This window comes from Archocentrus centrarchus, chromosome 13, assembly GCF_007364275.1.
Source record: "Archocentrus centrarchus isolate MPI-CPG fArcCen1 chromosome 13, fArcCen1, whole genome shotgun sequence".
NCBI classification, from domain to species: Eukaryota; Metazoa; Chordata; class Actinopteri; order Cichliformes; family Cichlidae; genus Archocentrus; species Archocentrus centrarchus.
Genome location: NC_044358.1, coordinates 41,363,346 through 41,390,484, shown reverse-complemented (window position 1 = coordinate 41,390,484; position 27,139 = coordinate 41,363,346). Strand labels below are relative to the sequence as shown.

General features: G+C 40.6%; 1 protein-coding gene across 1 annotated transcript; it reads right to left on the bottom strand.

The window, feature by feature from the left end:
- Positions 1-276: 276 nt before the first annotated feature.
- On the bottom strand, positions 277-26,644 carry alp3 (alkaline phosphatase 3). Its single transcript, XM_030744313.1, has 13 exons — positions 26,575-26,644; positions 19,587-19,703; positions 19,195-19,310; positions 16,162-16,336; positions 13,485-13,536; positions 12,805-12,943; positions 12,582-12,722; positions 11,081-11,150; positions 7,877-8,011; positions 6,299-6,490; positions 1,728-1,844; positions 1,291-1,543; positions 277-340 (listed from the first exon to the last, which is right to left on the bottom strand). Exons 1-13 carry the CDS (start codon positions 26,642-26,644, stop codon positions 277-279), a joined length of 1,641 nt encoding a protein of 546 aa, XP_030600173.1.
- Between the last annotated feature and the right edge of the window lie 495 nt (positions 26,645-27,139).

The window sequence follows — 27,139 nt, the reverse complement described above, 5'->3', positions numbered from 1 at the left end:
TTGATGAGTTCACATTTCAGAAATTTGTTTTTATTAGGATGATTCTTTACTGTCACTGTGACGGTCCTCATCTCAGTTAATGATTTCTGTGTCTTGATTCACTCTGTCTGATCAAGAAGCTTTGCAGGCTGCAACATAACCCTGTTACCAGAAGCCACACAAGAAGTCACACCTCACACATCTTCCCTGCTGAAATGTCCTTGAGCAAATCACAGAATCCATTCTTTATAACCCTGACCTCTGACTGCAGACTCAGATCAGTGGAAAAAATAGATCTTACATGAGGACTGTGAGAGCCAACACAGCACTAAGGAGGCTACTGAGCAAAGCTGTTGAGGCACTACATCATAAACCCAGATAAGATGAATCTACTTAAAAAAAAAAAACAAGGTAACTTGTTGCCTTATATTTTTTTAAGCAATGAAGCATTAGTTGAATAAGTGCAGTGGACTATGTTCAATGTACTTGAGGCCTTTTTGGAATGGAATGAAAGATTTAAGTTGAATGTACTAATAACAGAGTTTCAGTAACTGAAGATATTTAGTTTAAGCAATCATTCACCACCCATTTATTTAACTAAGCTTGTTAAGTAAGCACTACTCCATTACCAATTGAACTAAATTGTATGTTCTAATTGACCAAACTTATCTTTTATAGTTCTTAAAAATCAAAATATGCCTTTAGGTTTGTTTGTTTGTTTGTTTTTTTTTGGGGGGGGGGGCTATCCCAGCTGACACAGGGTACACCCTGTACAGGTTGCCAGCCTGCTGCAGGGCTAGCACAGAGAGACAGACAACCATTCACACCTATGGGCAATTTAGAGCAACCAATTGACCTAACCCCAGTAACTTTGAACTGTGGGAGGAAACCCACGCAGACACAGGGAGAACATGAAAACTCCACGCAGCGAGACACCTGGGAATCAAACCCAGACCTTCTAGACATCATTCTGCACCACCGTGCTGCCCAACAAAGCTTTTTGGCAGGTGCAAAACCCGATGATATTAAGTTGTTTGAATTCAAACACATAATTACAATAAGATAGACCATTAAAAAAAGTACAGTCTACTCAGAATTGATAAGTAATGTAGCAAAATGACAGATGTTTACGTAATATAAACTCAGTTTATTTCAGTAAAAGCTGCTGATTGGACTTAAAAACACAATTACAATAAAAAAGGATATGAAATAGCTCAGCTTACTCAGAATTAACAAGTAATGTTCATGTATTAGGCAATTTTAAGTAATATGAACTCAATATTTTTAAGTCGAATCAAAATCTGGGTTTACAATGTAACTCTTCCACTAGCTCTGGCCCTGTTCTTGTCATTCCCAAAGGCTGCACGAATAGCCTGCCCGTCACAGTGCCTTAGGTCGTCACCCACACAGGCAGCGTAGGCCATGGCGTGGGCAATGTAGTTTTGCTCATTGACACCCTGGAGCAGGTGGGCCATGGGTCCACGGGCCAGCACTGCCACATCCTCTCCACTGTGGGTTGTTGATCCTACGGGGACAGCAGCCTGCTGGATGTAGTCTTTCGTTTCTGAAATAGATGGAGAAACAGTACAAACAGCTAGTTCATTCAAATGTTGTTACAGCCCCATTTAAATTTAAAACCGGTCTGATCGATAATATCAACTGCTGATTGTTAAAGGAGCATATTAGCAGACCAGAGATTTATCTAATATACTGAATTCTGTCAAACAAAGATGTAACAAGTGTCTTACTGGTGTCAACATTGCGGATGTCAGGGCGTTTGCCATTAATGATTTTGTGTCCGGGTCCGTTGCCGTACATCAGCGTGGTGAATGGCAACATGTCTTCAGCCCACAATGGAGATTTACCTGGAAGACAAAAACATTATTTTTGATTTATCTTTCCATTTTTTTCTGTTTCTTTGTGCCTCAGAGTGCTAAACAAACACACACACACACACACACACACACACACACACACACACACACACACACACACACATCATGCGTACACAAACACACGTGCGAAGAGGGGTTTCTTGATCCCAAGGGTGCTGCAGGAGGTCTAGAGCTTGTTGACGATCTCAGCGTTTCTCTCCAGATGAGCCATTAGCCAGGCGAGTCTCCCTGCTGATGAAGAGCTCGGAGTTTCACAGTCACATTAATCACTGCTGCACCGCTGGGAGGAGGAAGAGGAGGGTAAAATAAGGATAGGAAAGAGGGAGCGCAAAGGTGTGAAAAGTATGACACAACCACAGCTCAATCAATACAGGCTTTGAAGACTGATAGTGATACAGTACAATGGTAGTATTACTGGGGGGGAAGCAGCAATTGCAGCAAGCAGCAGCCTCCAGGGCCCAGAAACAAAGTGCCAAACAGCTGCAGTTCCAAGCAATAGAGTCCAGTTACAGTAGAACTTCATGTTAAAGTGTCCAACTTTGCAGCATTGTAAAATATGCCTGCACTGGTACAAAAAAAAAAAAGGGTTTTGGTGTCTTCCATATTCCAGACTGTACTGGGAGTGATTTTTTTAGAACTCATCCATCTGGATACTGGAGCAAGCTGGTTTGAATGACAGGTGTCTGGCACAGGCTGTTCTAGCCGATCACCCTGCTGGTCTTCACCTCCATAAACAGGAGTCGCTGAACTACACTTCTTAATTGTGTTTGCGCTACTGGTACCTTTTGCAGCATTTTTAGCATCCTACTAATAATATGACCTTACATGAAGTGCACACTGTCCGGGAAATTTAGCTGGCATATTTTACAGAACCCACACAAACAAGGTTACATATGTTATTACTGAGTGTTTTTGCCAAACATGACCTTTTAAATCAGAATTCCCTTCAAAGGTGAGACCTGCAAAATCTTTATGTTGCAGTCATACAGTGAGGCTGCTAACGTGAAAATGTAGGTTTTGCAGCTCTTGGTGCAGCAGCTGTAAAACAGAGCAAGTAAAGGAAATATCTAATCTAACCTGAGCGTCATTCACAGCATCAATCATAAGTTAGAACTTGTGGTATATGGTGCTGTAAAACATATTACCAAGGTGACTCATTTTCATACATTTACTTCATGTTAAATACTAAAGTTGAGAAGTTAAGTGACATTCCTGAAATGCTTTGTGGAAGTGGGATTTAAATTCTGGCACATGAAATATTCTTACAAATGCAGTGCTTGAATTTAAGTTCCAAACACGTTTCATTGAAGTTCATCATTTTTCACTACACACTGACTGCAGCAATAAAGTAATAAACTGGCAGGCTTCATAACTGATACAGTCATAGTAAAAAAGAAAGCATACCCTCCTTCATTCTAAGGTTTTCCATACTGGGATTTGATCTGGTCCTCGATCATCAACAAGTATGAGCACCTCTATAAAAGCAGAAGTTTTGGCAGCTTGCTGGTCTGGAGCATTCAGGTGTGTTAGCACAATACCAAAAAGGAAAGACATCAGCAGTGATCTCTGAGAAGCTGCTCATCAATGTGGGAAGAGTTATAACAAACAATTTGAAGTCCATCATTATACAGCGAGAAAGATTATTTACAAATGGAAAACATTCAAGACAGCTGTCCATCTTCTCAGGAGTGAATGTCCCAGCAAATTTAGACTGTTTAGACTGCAAAAAACCCTGTCACGGCCAGCCACCCACTGCTAACTGTGTAGAGTATGCAGAGGTGAGGACCCAAATACAAGACACAGAGGCAGTGAGATCAACTTAAAACAAGCCATGTAGTGGGATGATGAATCCAAAAGCAGCAAAACATAAGGGAGAACTGAGGAATACAAGAACTAAACGTAACACAAGGAAATTAACTAGAATTAAATGCTGGGAAACACACCGGGGCAGACAAACAAATGAACTGACAAGGGACGAGGGGAGACTGAGACAATAAACACACAGGAGAATGATTAGAGAAGTGAGAGAACAGGTGAACAGAATGATGCAAATGAGAAAAGGGGAAGCAAAGCAGGACACAAGGCACACACGACAAACATGACACCATATGGGGCGAGAGACACACTGAGACAAGAGACTCTAAACTCTAAAGCCATTGGCAACTTAAGGATACATGGAACAATAAACAAACAAACCAAGACTGAACTAGGGATAAACAAATGCACGAAGGAATGTATGAAACAATATGACTTTAAATGAACCACTGATAAAGCAAATAAACTAAGTACAAAAGTGCATTAAAGAAACACAGGGTAATAGACCCGGGACTATGACAGTCCCAAGAGCTGCATCTCAGACTTTACAGACCTCAGTTAGCATGCATAAATGTTAAAGTTTGTGACAGTACAATCAGAAAAAGACTGAACAAGTATGGCTTGTTAGGAAGGGTAACCAGGAGAAAGAATCTTCTCTCTAAAAAGAAGATGGCAGCACAGCTTTTGGTTTGTTTGTAAAGCTGCATCTGAACAAAGCACAAGACTTCTGGAACAATGTCCTTTGGACCAACAAGACCAAAATGGAGATGTCTGGCCATAATGCACAGCACCACGTTTGAGGAAAACCAAATACACTATATCACCTCATACCAGCTGTCAAACGTGGTGGTGAAGGGGTGATGATTTGGGCCATGAACTCCTCTGTATACCAAGGTGCTGTAATGGCCCAAAGTCCAGATTTCAGTGTGATTGAAATGCTGTGCATGGACCTTAAGAGAGCTGTGTGTAAATGAAAGTACACAAAACTCAGTGACCTGAAGCAACACTGTAAAGGAGATTGGGCCAAAATTCCTCTACAACAATGCGAGAGACCGACAACGTCACACAGAAAACCATTACTAAAGTTATTGCTGCTAAAGGCAGTTCTACAAACTATCATGGGCTTAATTTAGTTTTTCTCACACTGCTTCTGCATTTTTCTGTTAAATAAATAATGATATGGTGTATTATACTGTATCATGTGCTGCTGTTCATCTGAGGTTGCAGTTACCTCATTCAAAGAGATGTAAGGCCTAAATATTTTTTGTCTATGAGCTGTAAAACATTAGAACGTAAAAAGGGTGTACTTTTCTTTACTATGACTCTAGGCCCATTGTGGTTTATTAATTCTCATTTATGATTTCCAAAAATACCCCCCACCCACACACACACACACACACACACACACACACAGATTTTTTTCACAGATTCTTACCATGTCTATTAACATATAGTATTATTTGAGCAGGTTTAAGGTTCTTCCTCTTACTTCAGTACAGTGGACATAAAATGGATTTTTCTGGTGTATGCAGCTTTTTGAAGAAAAAAAAAGATCTGTCTTAAAATTCAGCAGAATCCTGACTTTCCAAAAAACAGTCTCACTGTCACCCACACACATATTCACTTGATGGAAATCTTAAAGCCTGGGACAAAGGAACCAAAGTTAACTGCACATGTAAACAGTGCTTCGTTAAACTGGATTTTTCATTGCACCAATATAAAGCTTTATTTGGTATTAGATATTCCTCATGAGGGATATATAATGAGCACAGCTGTTACTAATATTCTTATTAGTAGCTGTTAATACAAATGGTGTCCCTGATGTGTTGCATGAGTACTGAGTAAGTACACAGTGTAATAGTTAGTGATGCACCTAAAAGGGGATTCAACTATTCTGCATTTTGGTTATTTACATTTGTGCTTTTTTGTTCTGTGACACGTCAAACTGTATTCTATGAAAAAAAGGACATCTCTCAGGTCTAAAGCCTTTAATAAAAGTGAAAAGTGAGGAAGGGGAGACAGAGTCGAAGAGGTAAAGGACACATAAGATCAATAGGGAGACCCTTTAAAGGGAGAATAACAGGTGAGAGAGATTAAGGAGAACTTAAAGGAAAAAATGTAGAAGAGAGGCTATCATCAGTGCTGAGATAGGTAAAAGGAAGACAGAAGAGGGAGAAAGCAGAGGACTGAAATAGAAAGGCAAGCAGGAGAAAGGCTGCCAGTAATATGTGTTTACCCTGGCTGTAATTGCAGACAGAGACAGCAGATGAAATGTCAAGCTGCTGGTGGCAGAGGCATACTGAAGCTGTGAGGACACAGGCAGTAAGAGGCATCTCACTCACACACACACACACACAAGCACACACACACACACACACACACACACACAACAGGCACAAAACGCTGCCGCAGGTGTCTGTTGTCATAGTGGATAAACACACCTGGAGGGGGTAATGGAAGCATGGAGGAAAGGATTTGGGGGGGAGAAAACTGTGAAAAAGCTTCAATGTAACTTTCTGGTACATCAATGATACAAAATCTCTGTATCTGAAAGATTTAGCAAGAACATTTTTAGATGAAAGAATTGCAGGAAGTCAGTTAATAATTACCCAGAATGCTTTGTCCACGAAACGGGTAGCCATTGAAGGTAAGAGGTTGAGAGTGGTCTGCCATCACTACAGTGAGAGTTTCATGCTCTTTGGTGAGTTCAAGGCCCTTGGCAATAGCAAGGTCAAAAGCAAGAGTCTCATGGAGTGCCATGGAGGCCCGGCCAGCATGGTGAGCCTGGTCAATACGCCCACCTGAACACAGGGAGGAAAAGGTTAAGCACAGTGGCATCTTCTTAACTGTTCAAGAAATGCAGCCATTATTATACATTTTCAGGGACTCAAAAATAATTGGACAAACTAGCATAATTATAAAAAAAATAAGCCTGTGAAAGTGGGGGACTATATATAAAAATGGCTGTAATTCCTAAACAGTTCATGAAATGCTTTTACTTAAATCTGAGCGCCTCCACTTCACATCTTGATTATTAGATAAAAAATCCACTGTAGTGGTGTACAGAGAAAAAACTACACAAAAATGTGTCGTTGTCCATACAGTCAGGGACCTAACTGTAGTTTCTGAAGTGATGTTTGTTTAGCATGTAAATGAAATGCAACCTATCCTTAACCCTGGATACTCTTCTCTCACACTGATTCCCAAGAACAATTTTCAAACGCCAACAATCACCTACTCTGAGCTCACAGGGTAAGGCCCCAGTCACGCAGACCTATACACCTTTTGGTAGGTGCCTGGTTACCACTGGAAAAATGAGTATGTGCCGACCGGACTCAAGTGTATGGCTTGGGTTGCACTTACCCAAATGACTTAAAATAAACTCTTGAAAGGTTCTATCTACTCCAAATAAAACTCCAAAGACTGTGTAAATCTCCATGAGAAACTGTTAACCATACTGTAATTTTAATGAGTTATCCAGTCTGTATATTATCCCCCTGGCGGTAGTTACATTTCAGAGTTGAACCTTCTCTGAAGACAGTGCAGGTGAGGGTTTTTTTTTTTTTTTGGGGGGGGGGGGGGGGGGGGGGGGGGGGGGGTGCATTAGCACATCTCCCCTTCCTGTCCTCTCCACCAGCTATATCGGAAAGTGAAGTAGACCCCAGCTAATAAGTTGTGATCTCGGCGAGCTGTCAGTGATTGGGTGCACCATATGTCTGCTTCTATTTATACATTCGCCTCTTATTTTAAAGCCACTGTGAAGACACTCAGTGGCACCGCAGAGTCCCCAGGCAGCTGCCTCAGATTAAAAGAGAGATAGATGAGGAGGCCGGAGAGGCAGCCGTGTGGAACACTGCGACAAACTCATTGAGCTGTATGCAGAATCAATGTCAACAGCAGGTACACACTCTTCTCTAACATGATGTAATCTGGAGGTTGTCACTATAGCACATACCACAAAGATCAATTTATCCCAACCAAGCACTGACATTGGATGCATACTAATATTTAAGCAAATCACAGTTACTTAGTTATTTAACTGTCACTTGGTTTGCCATTATGATTATTACATGATTCAACTGATCCTCCTATTTTTAATTAGTATCTCTCAGAGGATTTGATTATCCAGTGTTTGTTGGATTAAGTGATGGGAGTGTGTAGAAAGTGGATGAAGCTCCTGTCCTCACCCTCCACTAACAGGAAAAAGCCTTTAGGGTTCTTCTGCAGAATGCGGATGGCCTTTTCGGTGGTCTCGACGATGGACGGATCCATGCTTGGGTCCCTCTCTTCCTCAAAGCGGAGATCACCAGGTTCGAACAGAGCTGGAGAGGAGAGAGGGAAAACTAGATTAAAATTGCACTATATTTATCAGCCATCAGTGGAGGTGCAGTGGCTAGGAAAGTCCTATTTTTCTCCTCCTACTATTACTACTATTTTCAGCATACAGGAACTGAAAAATCACAGAGCAGGGGAAAACCCAAAATATAGCAGCAAGCCAGCCCTCAGTCCATAAAAAGCACAATGACTGGATCTCTACACCTCCTATGCACCGTCAAACACCACAAGTTTACTGACAATACCTGCTAAGAACAAATATATTGGAGCATTTAGCTGCTAAAGGGTCAGATATTTTCTAAAACAGAGTTAAAACCCAGCAAACCTTTCAGTGCGGAACCACTGTGGACTGTCTTTTCTCATGGTCTAGTCTTCTAGTCTTGACTGAAAAATAGTTAAAAAATGAAAGCTGTGCCAATTTTGAAGATGCAAGTTTGCTGTCTGCTGGATGTGCTGGATTTTCAACATTGCCTGGATGTCCTCGCTGGATTTTTTTTTTTTTTTTAGCAAAGTAACATATGGCTTCAAGAATCATTTCAGATAGATTGTTTTTTTCCAATGGAACAAAATGAAACAAAACAGTGTCGACTGAAAAAAGGGTAGAAAATCGAAGAAAAAAAGCAGCCTACAAGGGTATCTCAAACTACTGAGTACTGAAGCCAAGGACCATTTCTTAGGCCTCAGTCACACAGGCCTAGAGACTAGTCAGTGGCTCCCTGATAACCACCAACCACCAGTGAAAGATGTGTATTCCCCAAAAGGCTGGCGAGTGATTAAGGAAAGCTGTCTGCTCTCACAGGTGAAATTGGTCACAAAAAGGTATTCAGTGCTGCACTGAAAACTTCCTTGTATTTAGTTTGGATGTTAAGAGGTTGTCACAGTTGCCCATAGTTCTATGGAAGATTCCGACTTGTCTGCAAATGCTCGCCAGCTACTCACTAAGAGGTGGTAAAACTGTGACGAGTGCAATGCAAAGCAGAAATGGAGACCAATCACCTTCAAAGTAAAAGTTGTATTTTTTGAAACGTATTAGTTTCAGTGGTAAACGATAACTTTTACTTTTACCTCTTTGGGTCATACTTTTTCAAGTTAAATACTGCTCAGAGGTTAAGTAACAATCAGAAGAAGGATTTTGGTACAGCACCCAATTTCTCAAAGAGAATTCACTTTGCGACTGCCAGCAACCTCCAGCAGTCACTCGCCAACCAGTCAAGGAATACATATTTTTCCTAATGACCAGTGATTGCCACGGGGGTTACTGACCTGTTTTTAAGCCTGTATGACTGAGACCTTATCCAGAATTTACACATAAAGTTGCTACGGAAAGTTTCCAGACCCCTTTAAATTTTTCACTCTTTGTTTCATTGCAGCCATTTGCTAAAATCAAAAAAGTTCATTTTATTTCTCATTAATGTACACTCAGCACCTCATCTTGACAGAAAAAAAAACAGAAATGTAGACATTTTTGCAAATTTATTAAAAAAGAAAACTGAAATATCACATGGTCTTACGTATTCAGACCCTTTGCTGTGACTCTCATATGTAACTCACATGCTGTCCATTTCTTCTGATCCTCCTTGAGATGGTTCTACTCCTTCATTGGAGTCCAGCTGTGTTTAATTAAACTGACTGGACTTGATTAGGAAAGGCACACACCTGTCTATATAAGACCTCACAGCTCACAGTGCATGTCAGAGCAAATGAGAATCATGAGGTCAAAGGAACTGCCCAAGGAGCTCAGAGGCAGAATTGTGGCAAGGCACAGATCTGGCCAAGGTTAAAAAATAATTTCTGCAGCACTCAAGGATCCTAAGAGCACAGTGGCCTCCATAATCCTTAAATGGAAGAAGTTTGGGATGGCCAGAACTCTTCCTAGACCTGGCCGTCCAGCCAAGCTGAGCAATTGTGGGAGAAGAGCCTTGGTGAGAGAGGTGAAGAACCCAAAGATCACTGTGGCTGAGCTCCAGAGATGCAGTAGGAAGATGGGAGAAAGTTCCACAAAGTTAATTATCACTGCAGCCCTCCACCAGTCAGGGCTTTATGGCAGAGTGGCCCGACGGAAGGCTCTCCTCAGTGCAAGACGTATGAAAGCCCGCATAGAGTTTGCCAAAAAACACATGAAGGACTCCCAAACTATGAGAAATAAGATTCTCTGGTCTGATGAGTTGAAGATTGAACTTTTTGCCATTAATTCTAAGCGGTATTGTGGAGAAAACCAGGCACTACTCATCACCTGCCCAATACAATCCCAACAGTGAAACATGGTGGTGGCAGCATCATGCTATGGGGGTGTTTTTCAGCTGCAGGGACAGGACGACTTGATGCAATTGAGGGAAAGATGAAGCACAGAGATATCCTGGAAGAAAACCTCTTCCAGAGTGCTCAGGACCTCAGACTGGGCAGAAGGTTCACCTTCAGACAAGACAATGACCCTAAGCACACAGCTAAAATAACAAAGGAGTGGCTTCGGAACAACTCTGTGACCATTCCTGACTGGCCCAGCCAGAGCCCTGACCTAAACCCAATTGAACATCTCTGGAGAGACCTGAAAATGACTGTCCACCAACGTTCACCATCCAACCTGACGGAACTGGAGAGGATCTGCAAGGAAGAGTGGCAAATCCCCAAATCCAGGTGTAGAAAACTTGTTGCATCATTCCCAAGAAGACTCATGGCTGTACGAGCTCAGAAGGGCGCTTCTACTCAGTACTGAGCAAAGACCTTTTTTAAGCCCTGACCAAATCACTTTGGTACATAAATCTGACTAAAAATCTAATTAAACTACAAACAAAATCAAAACTTCAAACTCAAGAAATAATGCAGAACTAAGCTGGAACATAATGATGCCTGACTCCACCATCCCTCCAGCCTGCATGTGCAATCTTTTTAATCAGTCTGATTTATTAGCAGGGTCTTTTGTTGAAGGGAAAATAGGTTTGCCTCATCTGACTAACTGAGAATGCAGTTTAATTGTATATGAATACAGTTTTTAAGAGACAAGGTTGGAAAAACATGCGAGAGTAAAGAAAGGGGAACAAGAAAAAAACAAAACATACCCATAAGGTAGTCAGTGGTTTCAGGGTCAACAGCATCAAAATCTGTTTTATTCCACACATAGTGGGCAACCTGTGACACACAGGAATACATACAGCCATCAAGAGTGGAAGCAGAATAGCAAAAGTGGTTGTGCTTGTTATTAGTCACTGAATGACTCACTGGCAAACTGAAGGAAGCAGCTTTGTGTGTAAAGTAAAGGACACTCAACTGATATAAAAAGAACTATAAAACCTCCTGCAGGTTTCTATACTAATATCATGAAGGTAATCACGTTTCTGACAAAAAAAAAAGCAACAGAAAATGCAAATTGTTATGTGTTTATCCCTGGTTTCCTTTAAATGTAAACTCCCCTGATACATCATAATGTTGCTGAATGTCTCCAAAAAATCAAATGTGGACACTAAAAAGGTCAATCACATTATTGTAAACTCTGAGGGTGAAACCTGACATACAGTCATTGTAAAAAGGAAGTGTGCCCTCTTAAATTTTACATATCAGGTCATATAAAAATTCTTAACAGATCTTAAGATTAGGTTAATGCAAAATGTCATTGTTATTATGTAACAAAAAAATTAAGAGGTGTGTGAAAAACTGCACGCAGAGGTTTTGGCAGTTTGGTGGTCTGGAGCATTCAGGTGTGTGCTAACACAATGGAGGAGGAGAGACATCAGCAATGATCTTAGTGAAGTAACTGTTGCTCCCCATCTATCTGGGGATGGTTATAAGGTCTTTTCAAAACAATTTGAAGTCCATCATTCTGCAATGAGGAATATTATTCACAAGTGGAAAACATTTAAGGCAGCTGTCCATCTTCCCAGGAGTGGACACCCCCAGCAAACTCCCCCAGAGGCCAGAAAACTATGAACTACATCTCAGACTCTACAGGCCTCAGTTAGCATGTTAAATGTTAAAGTTCATGATAGTACAATCAGAAAAAGACTGAACAAACATGGTTTATTTGGAAGGGTTGCCAGGAGGAACCCTCTTTTCTCTAAAAAGAACGTGGCAGCACAGCTTAGGTTTGCAAAGCTGCATCTGAACAAAGCACAAGACTTCTGGATCAATGTCGTTTGGGGAGACGAGACCAAAGTGGAGATGTTTGGTCATAATGCACAGAGCCATGTTTGGCGAAAACCAAATGCACCGTATCGGCACAAACACCTCATAGCAACTGTAAAGCACGGGGGTGGAGTAGTGATGACATGGGCTCATTTTGCAGGCACAGGCCCTGGGCAGCTTGCAGTTATTGAGTCAACCATGAACTCCTCTGCATATCAAAGGGTTGTGCATTTTGGCTTAGTTTTGTTGAATCATTAATGACACTATGCCATGTGTTGTTGATCATCTGAGGTTGTATTTACCTAATGTTAAGACCTAGAAAGGGCCAGATGATTTTTCTTATGTCCTGATGCGTAAAACTTTAGATATGAAAGAGGGCATATTCCACACCTTGCCACATTACTTGCTTTTTATCTGTTATTATAAACAAATGTGTTTTACCTTCCCAGTTTTCAAGTTCTGCCACTCTTGTATCAGGTTGTGCCCATCTTTTCTTTTGCCGTTTGAAAAGTAGTCCATGGGGTATTCTGGGTCCTTGGTACCAATAGGGGTCATGTACTTTCTACCGCCACCGATGATCACCTGAAAACACACACACACACATTTAAATGCAATTCAGCCTTTCAGAAACGTAATATATATACAGTTAAAAACAGAAGCATACATCAATGTCTGTGTTGTTGATGAGCTGGAATGCGATGTCTTTGCAGCCCTCTTTCTTGGCAGAATCAGGCATATCAGCATCACTGTACCACTTCCTGCTGGCACTGTGGGCGCAAGACTGAAGACACTCGGTGTGATAGCTGTAAGACGAGCCACGTGACATCAAGTTATCAGAGACTCGTGGCTTCATGAAGTGTTGATGTGAGATTAGAAATCTCTCTCTCGTGTGTCTGAGGGATCAAAGTTCTTTATGCTCATTTGGAAAAGAGTGTTGAAACTCAAAAGTCCTAACAGACATAACAGTCTAAATTGTGCACTGTATGTGGCAACAGTTGGTTGATTAAACAATTAGCCAATCTACAGGCAATTAATCCAAACAGTTATGAAAACTAATTGTTTTTTAAAAAATTAAAGAAATGTGCTTGTGGGATGTCAAGTGTGAACGCAGAGCCTCACATCAGCGCTTCATCACGGGTTCTCGCAAATCAGGAATTTTTGCACAATTTGCTAGATTTGATTAATCAACAACATAAAAATCTAACTGATATCCAATTTTAATTCTCCAGCAGTTCAAGGCATTCCTGTTTCCTAACAGCTCAGCAGGGTTGTTAATAAAGGAAAAAGAAAAGCAGAGTTTTCAGTAAAGAAAAACCCTCTTGTGATGTCTCAGAGTTATCTCACAACTGCAAGAGGCTCCAGGTGTTCCTTGCCAGAAACAGAAACCATTTGAGAACTGTGGAAGGACAGGACTGTTTCCAAAATGCATTTTCATAACATTACATATAATTGTCTTCAGGCCAGCGGGGGGAAAAAATTGGCTCCCTGTAACATTCACACACCTGAGCATCAGTCTCCAGTGCAGTGCTGGGGTCAGGGCCATGACACGCTGCTTGTGTGCGTGTTATGAGATATTTATGGCTACTGATAACAGTGGAACACGATAAGAGAGTCAAGGTGCTTCCCTGTGCAGCACATTATGCTGTAGTGGAGCCTGAGGCTGCGAGCTGCTGTTGCTCCCAGCTCCCTGGTGGCCCCTGTAATACCACTCTGACAGGGCACTGCAGCTCACAGCAGAGCGTTCAGCTGTAAAATCAGGTTTTGTTGAGGCTGTGTAAGACCTGGGGGATTTTCCTTTGACAGAAGCTAGAACTTAAATGTGACACGCAGGGCTGTGTCAGGTATCCGCCTGCTCTTTGTACAAGAGTCACACAATGCCATTTGTTGCTTCAATCACAGCATCTTTTAAATTCTCATCCTCTGAGTGTCATCTGTGCAACAATGAGATGTATTTGTTAACATGAGCCTATTTACATGTGATGAATATTACATTACCATTAGTGTAACATCTATTTTATAAATCTTTTATTAGTCCCTTAAATATTATAATGCATCATTTTAACCCTTTTCTTTCTTTGATCTTGAGGTGTCTTGTTTTTAGGCTTCAGTTAAATTCCTGTTTAAAGGAATTTTGTTTTTAGGCTTTAGTTAAATTCCTGTTTAAAGGAATTTTATTGCATTTATGATCATTTGCTATAGATGTTGGCTCTTTCGCTGAATTACCTGTCAACAAGAAAACTGCAGCAGTGTTTTCTGAAGCATGTCAATTGAATAAAAATGCTAATTTAAATGTTTTTTTCTGCACTGCTTTGTGACTCTCATCATCCACATTTGCTGTCATTTTTATGTAAATGTTTCTGTTTCCATTTTTCTGCCTCTGACATTAAAAAAAAATATGGCGTAACCTTTTTTAAAATTTCACTTCCAAAGCTCTGAGTGGCTCAGCAGTTTTTCCAATTCAAAGAAATGTCATGGACCACAGCATAAAACTTTTTCCAATTTATGGTTTAAACATTCATCCATCTTATACCCCAACTTAGTAATTTTTTCTACTGGGGCATTCAATCAACTATAGGAAACTTCCTGATCTTTTTGATATGAAAATGCTCAAAAGCAAAGTAGTATAATTCTGACTGTGGTTACAAGTTCTGTTGTTTGTCATCTTTTGACTCTTGGAGTCAACCACTGACCAAACTGCTGTATATAAACTATTTTGCCAAAAGTATTCACTCGTCTGCCTTCAAACACACATGAACTTGAGTGATGTCCAATTCTTAATCCATAGGGTTTAATATGACATCTGTTCAGCCTTTGCAGCTATAACAGCTTCAACTCTTCTGGGAAGGCTTTCCACAAGGTTTAGGAGTGTTTATGGGAATTTTTGACCATTCTTCCAGAAGCAGATTTGTGAGGTCAGACACTGATGTTGGATGAGAAGGCCTGGCTCACAGTCTCTGCTCTAATTCATCCCAAAGGTGTTCTATCGGGTTGAGGTCAGGACTCTGTGCTGGCCAGTTGAGTTCTTTCGCACCAAACTCGCTCATCCATGTCTTTATGGACTTTGCTTCCTTCACTGGTGCACAGTCATGTTGGAAAAGGAAGGGGTCATCCCCAAACTGTTCCCACAAAGTTGGGAGCAGGAAATTGTCCAAAGTTTCTTGGCATGCTGAAGCATTAAATGTTCCTTTCATTAGAACTAAGGGGCTGAGCCCAACTCGTGAAAAAAAAACTCTACACTTCGCACAATGCAGTCAGACAAGTACCGCTCTCCTGACAACCGCCAAACCCAGACTTCTCCACTGGACTGCGAGATGGAGAAGCATGATTCATCAGTCCAGAGAACACACCTTCACTGCTCTAGAGTCCAGTGGCAGCGCACCTTACACCACTGCATCCAATGCATTGTATTGTGCTTCGTGATGTGGGCTTTGATTCAGCTGCTCATCCGTGGAAACCCATTCCATGAAGTGCAATCACTTCCACTTTGTTATAATACCACTAACAGTTGACTGCGGAATATTTAGTAGTGAGGAAATTTCACGACTGGACTTGTTGCACAGTTGGAATCCTATCATGGTACCACACTGGAAATCACTGAGCTCCTGAGAGCGACCCATCCTTTCACTAATGTTTGTAGAAGCAGTCTGGATGCTTAGGTGCTTGATTTTATACACCTGTGGCCATGGAAGTGATTGGAACACCTGAATTCAATGAGCTGGATGGATGAGTGAATGCTTTTGGCAATATAGTGTATGTGACATGGCTATTGTGCCTCATGCTCTGATGAAACCAACAAAGCCAAACTGTTAGCATGTTTGTTGATATGGCCAAAATATTTTGGTGAATCTTAGATTTGCCAATTTTTCTTGAAGTTTTGTACAAGTGCTTCCCATACCTTTGGGTATTAAAGAACCTATTACTACTATTTGCAACTCCAGTTTAGCACCGTGGAAGAAAACACTGGTAAAGCAAATCAAAGCATGAAGCAATGATTATGGGTTGCTTTCTTTTGGTGGCTCACCAGCATCTTTGGCCCACTTCAAGATGGACGTGACCTCATTGCCCTTCTGAGTTTTGCAGATTCCGTTGCGAGCCGCAGCGTTCACTCCAATGATGTTCAGGTTGGTTTTCACCCCACACAAGTACGCTGTGGCTGTGGCTGCACTGTCTGCAATCTGGAAGTCCACACTGTAAGTCTGCACAGCACGAGCCCACACACACACACACACACACACAAAGACAAGCTTAAATAAAATATACTGCCAGGGAAAAAGTGTTTAAACTTTAATGACTTGTGTGAAATAACTGCTGTTGTGGCAGAAGATGATAACAGCAAAGAGAAAAAACAGAACGTAAGAAAAATGGGATAATGATCAACAAATACAGGAATCTGTCGGCTATAATCTATCAAGTAAAATCTGATTATATTAGTTACAAGCTTTTGCTTTCCTAAAGCAAATATAATGCATTCATTGCTACTTCCTTACGCCATATGTGACAATTTGTACATTTTTTTGGAATTTGCATACATTTAGCCAGTTCTCATCTCATATCAAACAACTACTCTCTCGTTCCCATTTTCCTTGGATTCTGTAGTGAGTTGTGTTTTTTTTTTTCTCTTTTTTTTTTGTCAATAAAGCTTTATCAATTCTAGAGATTGCACACTTAATTGAATCATTTTGGTAAGCACATAAAAATATTTTCGATATTGGGTCACCAAGGTCTGTTCTATTTATAAAGTTATGTTCAATGTAATTAAACTCAGGGTCATAGACACCACTGAAGTATTTGAAATTTATCATCTAGTTTACAGTACTGGGCAAAAGTCTTGAGCCACCATTCATTTCTTTATATTTATTGAAATGTGCAAACAAATAGAAATACAGTTTATAAGGCAAAAACAGAGTTTGTACAATTATATTGAGCTTGAAAGTCTATATTCGGTATGACCACCTTTATTAGGCTATATACACAGCCTGAACTCTCTGAGGCAGCTCTCTGTAATTTCTTTAAGTAGTCTTCAGGAATAGTTCTCTAGGCTGCCTTTTGTTCTGTTATCTGTCAAGATGATCTCACACTGCTTCAATAATGTTGAGTTCTGGGATCTGGGGAGGCCAATCCATCACTGATGGTGTTCCATTGGGTGTTTTCTTATCCAAGTATGTTTTTACTGCATTGGCAGTGTGTTTGGGATAATTTTCAAACTGAAAAAAATGAAGCTGTTGCCAGTCAGGCTCTTTCCAGATGGTACTGCATGGTGATTCAAAATCTGATGGTATTTTTCTGTGTTCATAATTCCATTTAGCCCCAACCCATGACAGAGCCTCCACCTCCACCGCCTGTAGACACTCACTGCTGTACCTCTCTCTTGACCTTGTCATAAACATACTGACGATGATTTGAGCTAAAAAGTTCAAATTTGGATTCATCACTCCAGAAGACCTGCTGCCACAGATTTTTAGTCCAGTTCTTGTGTGATTTGGCATGCCTCAGCTTTTTCTCCCTGTTTCCCTTCCTTAAGCGTGACTTCTTGACAGCCATTCTTCCACTGAGACCATTTCTGATGAGGCTTCAATTTACAGTAGATGGATCAACTGAAGGGCCAGATGAATCTCTCAGGTTGCTGTGTCAGGTCTTTGCTGGATTTTTTCCTGTTTCTAAAGGACATGATACTGTTCATCCACTATAGATAGTTGTTCAGGCCTGCCTTTTGTCCTCTAATTGTCCAGTTTCCTCAAATTTTTTTAATGGCGCACTGGATGCTGTGCTGAGATACGTGAAGTTTTTGAATAATAGCTCTTTTGAATCACCTTGTTGGTGCAAAAATACCATTTTATGCCTGTCAAACTGTGTTATCTTATCTTTGGCTTTTTTTGTAGTTTCAAACCAAAGAAAATGGGAAGAACCTGTATTTTTGTGTCAGACTGCTAGTAACAAAATACTGAGAGATACAATTTAAAACTGGTTCTTTGCTAAGTTGTATGCTGGTTCATCCCTTGAGTTGGGTGCCTTTTTTTTTTTTACACGTGAATGATTCATAGATCAGTGTTAAATGGCTTAACACACAAAAGAACATCACTCTGAAGATGGTCAGGTGGAGAGACGGGACTAAAAATGAATGAAAAAGCATTCCTCATTGAGATTAACTTTAGGTATGATATAATTTAGTAACATGACAAAACAAACAAACTCTCTTTAAAATTTATATTTTTCCAGTTATAGATGAAGAAAAGGCCACTGGCTTAGCTGTAGCTAAAGCTAGCCATGGCCCAATAGCTGGCTTCACAATTCACTGTTTCACTTGATATACTTTGGCTCCTTTTGCTATAACTGCCTAGTTCACTATGTTTCTTCTGCAGAGGGCTTTGTGGTGTAATAATATTCTGTGGCGTAATAGCTGTTCATATTCAGCAACACATTTTACAGACCTTCTTTTAACAGTCAGATTCAGCTCCTAATTTTAACCAAAATTACAGAAATACCATGAATACACAAGTCTGTTTATTTATTTTTGTTCCTGGATACGAACTTTCCTTTTTTTGTTTGTTTCTTTTTTGTTTTTTCATGATCATGGAACAAATTTCCTACCCTTACCTTTTCCATCTGTCCTGTCTATCTATGTACATGAAATTAATATTCTCTACTTTTAAAAGTCAAAAAGTCCCATATAAAATATATTATTAATTAATGTTATCAGTTAAGGTTAGGCATTTCTACTCTGTTAGGTTTAGGCAATAAAATGCATACCGGCTAAACACTCCACAACAGGTGCTGTAGACATGAACATAAGTCCTTACTGAAATACATTAGTTTCACAAATAAAGGCAATAAAGGCTGCTGTGCGTAAAATTTATGAAAATACACTTCCAAAATTTCACGTTTTCCAAAGATGTCCAGCAAGGCTGGATTGGAGTCTTTGGCACCCCTGATCTAAAGATGAAGATGTCACATATTGTGCACTGTGGTACCATAGGTCCCTTGTGTGTGTGTGTTTGTGTGTGTGTGTTTGTGTGTGTGTGTGTGTGTGTGTGTGTGTGTGTGTGTGTGTGTGTACCTTGGCAAGCCCCACATTAGGAAAGGTGTCCATGGTCATCACTGTCTCCTCCCCTTTCTGGTTCTGCAGCTGTCCTTTGAGCAAACGAGCCGCTGTGTAGGTTGTGATTTCCATACCTGAGGCACACAGCACACACAGCCACAAACACATGTTCACACACTGCAGCTTTGATAAACACATGACTCCCTCCCACATCTGCTTGTTTTCCTTAAAAATATGTGTTTTCTGTGCTGTAAATTGGTGGCTGAGTAAACAGAGGAGGCAAGGCCTGAAATTATATATGTGTTAAAAAAAAAAAAGTCAGACATTATTATTCTGCTTGTCTTACCTGTTCAGGCAAGCAAGGCTGTCTAATGTTTTTAGTGTAAAGAATTGACTGTTGCATAACCTACCATCTCCAAGGAAAAACAGGATGTTCTTAGCAACATTGGTGTTAAGCTTCCTGTCCAGTGCTGCCTGCAGTGTTTTCCTGGCCTGTGACCTCCAGAACTCTGGGTTCTCCTCTTCAACTTTAGGCAGACACACAAGGCAGAGTGGTGTTTTAAGTCACATCAAACTGAGGTAGGTAGTTTTTACAGTGCTCAAAGATATAGAAGTACACAACATAAGCAACATACTGAAGCAGCACTCCATCTATTTAACTTTTCATGGCTTCATTTTTAACAAAGCCTCTTTTACAAACTGGAGTTCATCTAATCCTGATACTGATCACTTTCAGAGAAAACTGAGAGATGTAAGGTCACTACTGATGCAAATTCAGCATTTCCTTCTGTTGCTGAAAATGATCCAGTAAAAACAGGTGGAACAAACTAGAAATGGAGAATACAGTAGACAATTAGATAGATAGATAGATAGATAGATAGATAGATAGATAGATAGATAGATAGATAGATAGATAGATAGATAGATAGATAGATAGATAGATAGATAGATAGATAGATAGATAGATAGATAGATAGATAGATAGATAGATAGATAGATAGATAAGATAAGATAGATAAGATAGTGTTTTATTTGTCACATGCACAGTTATACACAGTACAATGCACAGTGAAATGTATTTTGTACCTGCAACCATATATACACACACATATAAATAAGAAGAAGAATAAAAATAAAAAAGTAATTCACACTATACACTATACTCTATATACTATACACTATACACACTTTTATAAATTATAATATTTACATTGTGCAATAATGGTCCAGTTAGGGCTCAGAGTTGAGCAGACGGATGGCTTGTGGGTAAAAACTCTTCTTCAACCTTTCAGTCTTAGCCCTCAGGCAGCGGTAACGCCGGCCTGATGGGAGCAGGGAGAAGAGAGAGTGTCCGGGGTGGCTGGGCTGTTTTAGGATCTTCATGGCCCTCAGCCTGCACTGCTTGGTGTAAATGTCCTGCAGGTTGGGGAGGGTGGTTCTGATGGTCCGTTCAGCTGAACGAACCACCCTTTTTAGGGCCATGAAGTCCTGCTTGGTGCAGTTTCCCATCCAGGTGGTGATGCTCCCACGCATGATGCTCTCGATGGTGCAGGTGTAAAAGTTCCTGAGCACCTTGAGTGGGAGCTTGAAGTCTCTCAGCCGCCTGAGGAGGTAGAGATGCTGTCTGGCCTTCTTCACAGTGATGTTTATGTGATGAGTCCAGGACAGGTCCTGTGAGATGGTCACTCCCAGGTATTTGAAAGTGTCCACTCTTTCCACCTCAGCACCACTGATGACAAGTGGATGGTAGTCCCTCTGCTGCTTCCTGCTGAAGTCCACGATCAGTTCCTTTGTTTTACTGACATTGAGCAGGAGGTGGTTCTCCTGGCACCAGTTCTCCAGGCGGGAGACCTCTCTCCTGTAGGCTGTCTCCTCATTGTGAGAGATTAGTCCCACAACAGCAGTGTCGTCAGCAAACTTGATGATGACGTTGGACTCTGACGTGGCCTCGCAGTCATGGGTGTACAGTGAGTACAGCAGAGGGCTGAGCACACAGCCTTGGGGGGATCCAGTGTTGAGGGTGAGGGAGGATGAGGTGAGGTGACCCACTCGTACCACCTGTGGTCTGCTGGTCAGGAAGCTGTGAACCCACCTGCACAGGGATGGGCCCAGGCCCAGGTCCAGCAGCTTAGAGACCAGCCTGGAGGGAACTATGGTGTTGAATGCTGAGCTGTAATCTACAAACAGCACTCTCACATAGTTCCCCTTACCAGTGTCTATGTGTGAAAGGGTCTTGTGGAGGAGGAAGGATATGGCGTCATCTGTGGATCTGTCTGGCCGGTATGCAAACTGTAGTGGGTCGAGGGTGGTGGGCAGTGAGGAGGTGATGAATGTCTTGATGAGTCTCTCAAAACACTTCATCACCACAGAGGTGAGTGCTATGGGCCTGAAGTCATTGGGGCTGCTGGGGTGTGGTTTCTTTGGGACAGGGACTATGATGGACTTTTTAAAGCAGGTGGGAATCACACACAGTTTCAGTGAGAGGTTGAATATCAGTGTAAACACAGGTGCCAGCTGGTCAGCGCAGGTCTTAAGGACACGTCCACTAATACCGTCTGGTCCAGCCGCTTTCCTGGTGTTTACACGTCTAAACGCCCTCCTCAAAAAGATAGATAGATAGATAGATAGATAGATAGATAGATAGATAGATAGATAGATAGATAGATAGATAGATAGATAGATAGATAGATAGATAGATAGATAGATAGATAGATAGATAGATAGATAGATAGATAGATAGATAGATAGATAATATACAACAGTTATAAAAACAAAATAAATAAATCATAAAAATGTAGGTAAAGAAGAAGAATATTAAGACTGACATTGTGCAGGAGAGTAGTCCCACTTTGGATGGAGCAGCTCTCATTTCTAGAAATCTGGCTTATTAACCCCCCCCCCAAAATGTGACTATCCAGGGTTGAGACCAGGAAGCAGAGTTGCAGTCTTACACGCCTCTCTGCTGCTTCTCTCCTCCTGCCATCCCCCCAAAACCCCATCCCCATAGAGTCGGTGCCTGCTCCCAGACCACCAAAAAACAAACCTAAAATCAGCAAAAAAAAACTATTTAAGCATAAAAATTCAAAAACAATAAATAATATAGCTTCATCAACTGCACCAAAGAATAAAATGATTAAATGTGGATTGTTAAACATGAGGTCTCTCTCCTCCAAGTCCCTGTTAGTAAATGATTTAATAATTGGTCAACATATTGATTTATTCTGCCTTACAGAAACCTGGTTACAGCAGGATGAATATGTTAGTTTAAATGAATCAACACCCCCGAGTCACAGTAACTGTCAGAATGCTCGAAGCACAGGTCGAGGAGGAGGATTAGCTGCAATCTTCAATTCCAGCTTATTAATTAATCAAACACCCAGACAAAGTTTTCATTCTTTTGAAAGCCTGACTCTTAGTCTTGTCCATCCTAATTGGGAAAATCAAAAACCTGTTTTATTTGTTATTATCTATCGTCCACCTGGTCCTTACTCAGAGTTTCTGTCTGATTTCTCAGACTTTTTATCTGATTTAGTGCTCAGTTCAGATAAAATCATTATAGTGGGTGATTTTAACATCCATGTAGATGCTGAGAATGACAGCCTCAACACTGCATTTAATATATTATTAGATTCAATTGGCTTCTCTCAAAATGTAAAGGAGCCCACCCACCACTTTAATCATACTCTGGATTTGTCCTGACATATGGCATAGAAACTGAAGACTTAACAGTATTCCCTGAAAGCCCCCTCCTGTCTGATCATTTCTTAGTAACATTTACATTTACTTTAATGGATTACACAGCAGTGGGGAATAAGTTTTATTACAGTAGAAGTCTTTCTGAAAGTGCTGTAACTAAGTTTAAGGATCTAATTCCTTCATTATTTGGCTCTTCAGTGCCAACACAGTGCAAAGCAGCTACCTAAACTCTGCTCCCAGTGAGGTCGATTATCTCATCAATAGTTTTACATTCTCACTGTGTACGACTTTGGCTCCTCAAATCAGAAGTGCCTGACTTTGTGATATAATTCACAAACACACAGCTTAAAGCAGATAACCCGAAAGCTGGAGAGGGAATGGTGTCTCACTAACTTAGAAGATGCTCATTTAGCCTGGAAAAAGAGTTTGTTGTTCTATAAAAAAGCCCTCCGTAAAGCTAGGACATCTTATTACTCATCATTAATTGAAGAAAATAAGAGCAACCCCAGGTTTCTTTTCAGCACTGTAGCCAGGCTGACAAAGAGTCAGAGCTCTGTAGAGCCGAGTATTCCTTTCACTTTAACTAGTAGTGACTTCATGGATTTCTTTACAAATAAAATTTTAGACATTAGAGAAAAAAATTATTCATAACCATCTCAAAGATTTATCTTCATGTTCGGCTGCTTTCAGCACTGCTGGTATTTGTTTAGACTCTTTTGCTCCAGTTGATCTTTTGGAGTTAAATTCAACAGTTACTTCCTCCAAACCAGCAACATGTTTGTTAGATCCCATTCCTACTAGACTGTTCAAAGAAGTCTTTCCAATTATTGATGCTTCAATCTTAAAAATGATCAATCTGTCTTTATTAGTTGGCTATGTACCACAGACCTTCAAGGTGGCTGTTATTAAACCTCTACTTAAAAAGCCATCACTTGACCCAGCTGTCTTAGCTAATTATAGGCCAATCTCCAACCTTCCTTTTCTCTCAAAGATTCTTGAAAGAGTAGTTGTAAAACAGCTAACTGATCATCTGCAGAGGAACGGTTTATTTGAAGAGTTTCAGTCAGGTTTCAGAATTCATCACAGTACAGAAACAGCATTAGTGAAGGTTACAAATGATCTTCTTAGAGCCTCTGACAGTGGACTCATCTCTGTTCTTGTCCTGTTGGACCTCAGTGCAGCTTTTGATACTGTTGACCATAACATTTTATTACAGAGATTAGAGCATGGCATAGTTTTGGGGTTTTTTTCCTGCTCTTGGTGGAGACGGACGCATTTTCTCTTCTCCCCAACCTTCCCTATCTACTATCTTTTGCTGCTTTGCTGCTTAGAGCATCTCTTCAACATCCCCGAACTGGAAATTAAATTATGGATCTGGTCAGCTGGTCTCTCAACACTACTGATGATCAGTTCTCATCGTGAGGAGATTGGGAGAAGGGGAACCCTCTTTCCTCTGGTCCGACTACCTACGTTATGGATTCCCGTGGGGATCTAATATAACATTCCTGTGTGGACGTGGCATATATATTGATACCAGGATTTTTCCTGAATTGGACCTGGGGATACCTGGTTTCTGGGCAGCTGTTCAGGTCCTGGTAAGGCTGCCTATGAGGGATGCAGAAACAGTATGAACTCAATGAGACTCAGTAGAGTTTAATCGAAATGGATTAGATCTGGAGGAGTGTCTTCCCACTGTCACCAATGCTTGTTCATATGGGGTCGTTTTGACTGTTGGGTTTTCTCTGTATTATTGTAGGGTCTTTACCCACAATACAAAGCACCCTGAGATGACTGTTTGTTGTGATTTGGCGCTATATAAATAAAATTGAATTGAATTGAATTGAATTGAATTGAACTGAACTGAACTGAACTGAATTGAATTGAATTGAATTGAATTGAATTGAATTGAATTGAATTGAATTGAATTGAATTAACTGGTTGAGTACACAACATTTTCCTGTAGGAACTCACATGTATAACTTTAAACTTTAAGAAAAATTTAGCCTAAAATGTCACAGATTAGAATGAGAGGGTTGTTCTGGGCATCCTGCAGAGATGACTGCGAGAGTGTTATAAAAGATACTCTTTCGGGACTTGAATGTGTGTTTGCTGCAATGTTTGTTTGTAGCAACAGATGTCACACCTCACTTTAATGCTCTCTTATCTACTGCAGTACATCTCTGTGTGCTGTTAACAGTTATTCTGATACAGTAGTCCACTAATTCACAGTGACTGCTGATGACGGGGTTACGCAACTCCATCTGTGCTGAACTGGCTGGTTTGAAAAGTTTGGAAGCCTCTCTCACAAAGCAAATGGGAAGCATGAAAGGAAAGGTGCAAGGTGAGAAGTCATTAAGGAGAAAAAGGAGAAGCTAAAAAGAGGGTAAAAACAGAGCTCAAAGAGAGAGGAGCTCAAAGAGAGGGGATAAAGCCAATCCAAATTGGTGGATGGTGAAGTTTTAAACAAGTACACTAAAAAATAGAAAAGAGTGATTCTTAGGTTAACAGAGGAGAATCACACATGAAACTCAACATTTTCAGGTCACTCTGATGTTATCATGAGAGACCCCCAAACCTACTCATTTGTATAAAAGCAGCAGAGAGAAGGAATGAGAAAAGCTTGTTATGAAGAGGTACACGTTTGCTCGATGATGAATTTCTGCAGTTGAAACACAAGAAAAAGAAAAACTGAAGTTCTAGTTCAAGTGGCCCTCAATGCCGAGACTAAAAGAAAGTACAATGGAAGAACTAATGCAAAGATAAGTGGTCTATTTATTGCCTGTGACCAGCAGAAGTCATGGGTTAGAAGAGCTACAAGGTTTTATTTAAAGGGGATGATCCACGATCTTGAAGGGTTTGATGTGTACGCACTGAAAGGTATTAAAGAAAAAGATGGGTGTATTGTTGATTTATTAGTACTGAAGCCAGTGGAATTTACATTTGAAAAGTAAATGAGATATATTTAAAGCTCAGATGTATGTCTGAAAGCTGTGGAGCTGTTAATTCAGGAAATGTAGTTGCAATTTTTCAATTAAGAGTTGTAATGTGTGTTGTTGATTTTTACATGGTGAGAGCAGCTGAACTGTCATTCATAAATGATGAAAAGCAGTGAATGTGTGAACCCTGAGATTTAGTAAAATGTTAGTTAAATAAAGAATATATAGAAGCTATCATTTGACAAGTGTTTATGTTTTTATTCATTAGGGCCCGAGCACGAACTGTGCGAAGGCCCTATTTCATTTGCTCCGTTTATTTTTAAAAATGTATCTCCATTTGTAAATAATCACCAGTGGCTGGAACAGGAAGTCTTGAAGCAGATATTGATTAGCCACTGTATGAATCATCTCGCTAGCTGAAGGGTTCCCAGTCTGGTTTCAATACAGCGAGCAGATGTAATGTCAAGTTTAAATGTAAAAGCTGAAAGTACACGGTGGTCTAAATATCAGGTGACGCAAAAAGCGAGAGCTGAATGGTCAGTGACATGTAAATTATTGAAAGATACACTGAAGTGAGATCCCAAAATCCTCCCAGTATGGAGGGTTTGAAGAGAAATGGCAAATGTTCAAAGAAAGGAGGAAGAGCATTTAAAGCAGCAAAAAAAAAAAAAAGCTAAAAATGCATTGGAGGTAGAAAACATCAAAGAAGAAGAAAGTTAATAAAGTTTAAAAAAAGGGGAGGGGTGTCTTCTTTCTCATTTCTTACCCTTGGCACTGGATGAGCCGAGCAGCACTAGCAGAAAGAGAGCCAAGAATGTCCTTCTTGTGAGCTCCATGGCCACGTTCGAGACAGCAGTCTGCTCCCCTAAGCTTTGGACCAACTCCACCACTCTAATAATACTCGTCTCCAATCCAACCTGCTGCCAGTCATCTTTAACTACGTGTCATAAATGCATAAAGACCAATCAACACGTGACAAACTTATATGACCCTTTGACTGAAAAACAAACTGTGATGTGGTTGGCATGGAGGAGAAATAATGAAAAAAGCATTTAAACTTAACATGAAAACTTACCCATGTGAGTTTATGAAATTATAAGTGTTTGTGGCAGGACCCTGATTCGGGACCAGCTGTCAATAGTTTTAATGACAGTGTATAAAAAGGTATTACTTATGACCCTGTGCCAAAGATCAAGGAAATGGATGTGAAGATACCAGACAGCAATTCAAAGTGTGTGTGTGTGTGTGTGTGTGTGTGTGTGTGTGTGTGTGTGTGTGTGTGTGTGTGTGTGTGTGTGTGTGTGTGTGTGTGTGTGTGTGTGTGATTTCTA

What these genes read in the sequence shown, in the direction of transcription:
- alp3 (XM_030744313.1), bottom strand. Translation starts at nt 26,644, where the DNA reads ATGGAGCTCACAAGAAGGACATTCTTGGCTCTCTTTCTGCTAGTGCTG. An exon ending in CGGCTCATCCAGTGCCAAGG is followed by an intron (nt 19,704 to 26,574) that starts GTAAGAAATGAG and finishes GTCTGCCTAAAG; the next exon opens with TTGAAGAGGAGAACCCAGAG. An exon ending in TCAACAACACAGACATTGAT is followed by an intron (nt 12,723 to 12,804) that starts GTATGCTTCTGT and finishes GTGTGTTTTCAG; the next exon opens with GTGATCATCGGTGGCGGTAG.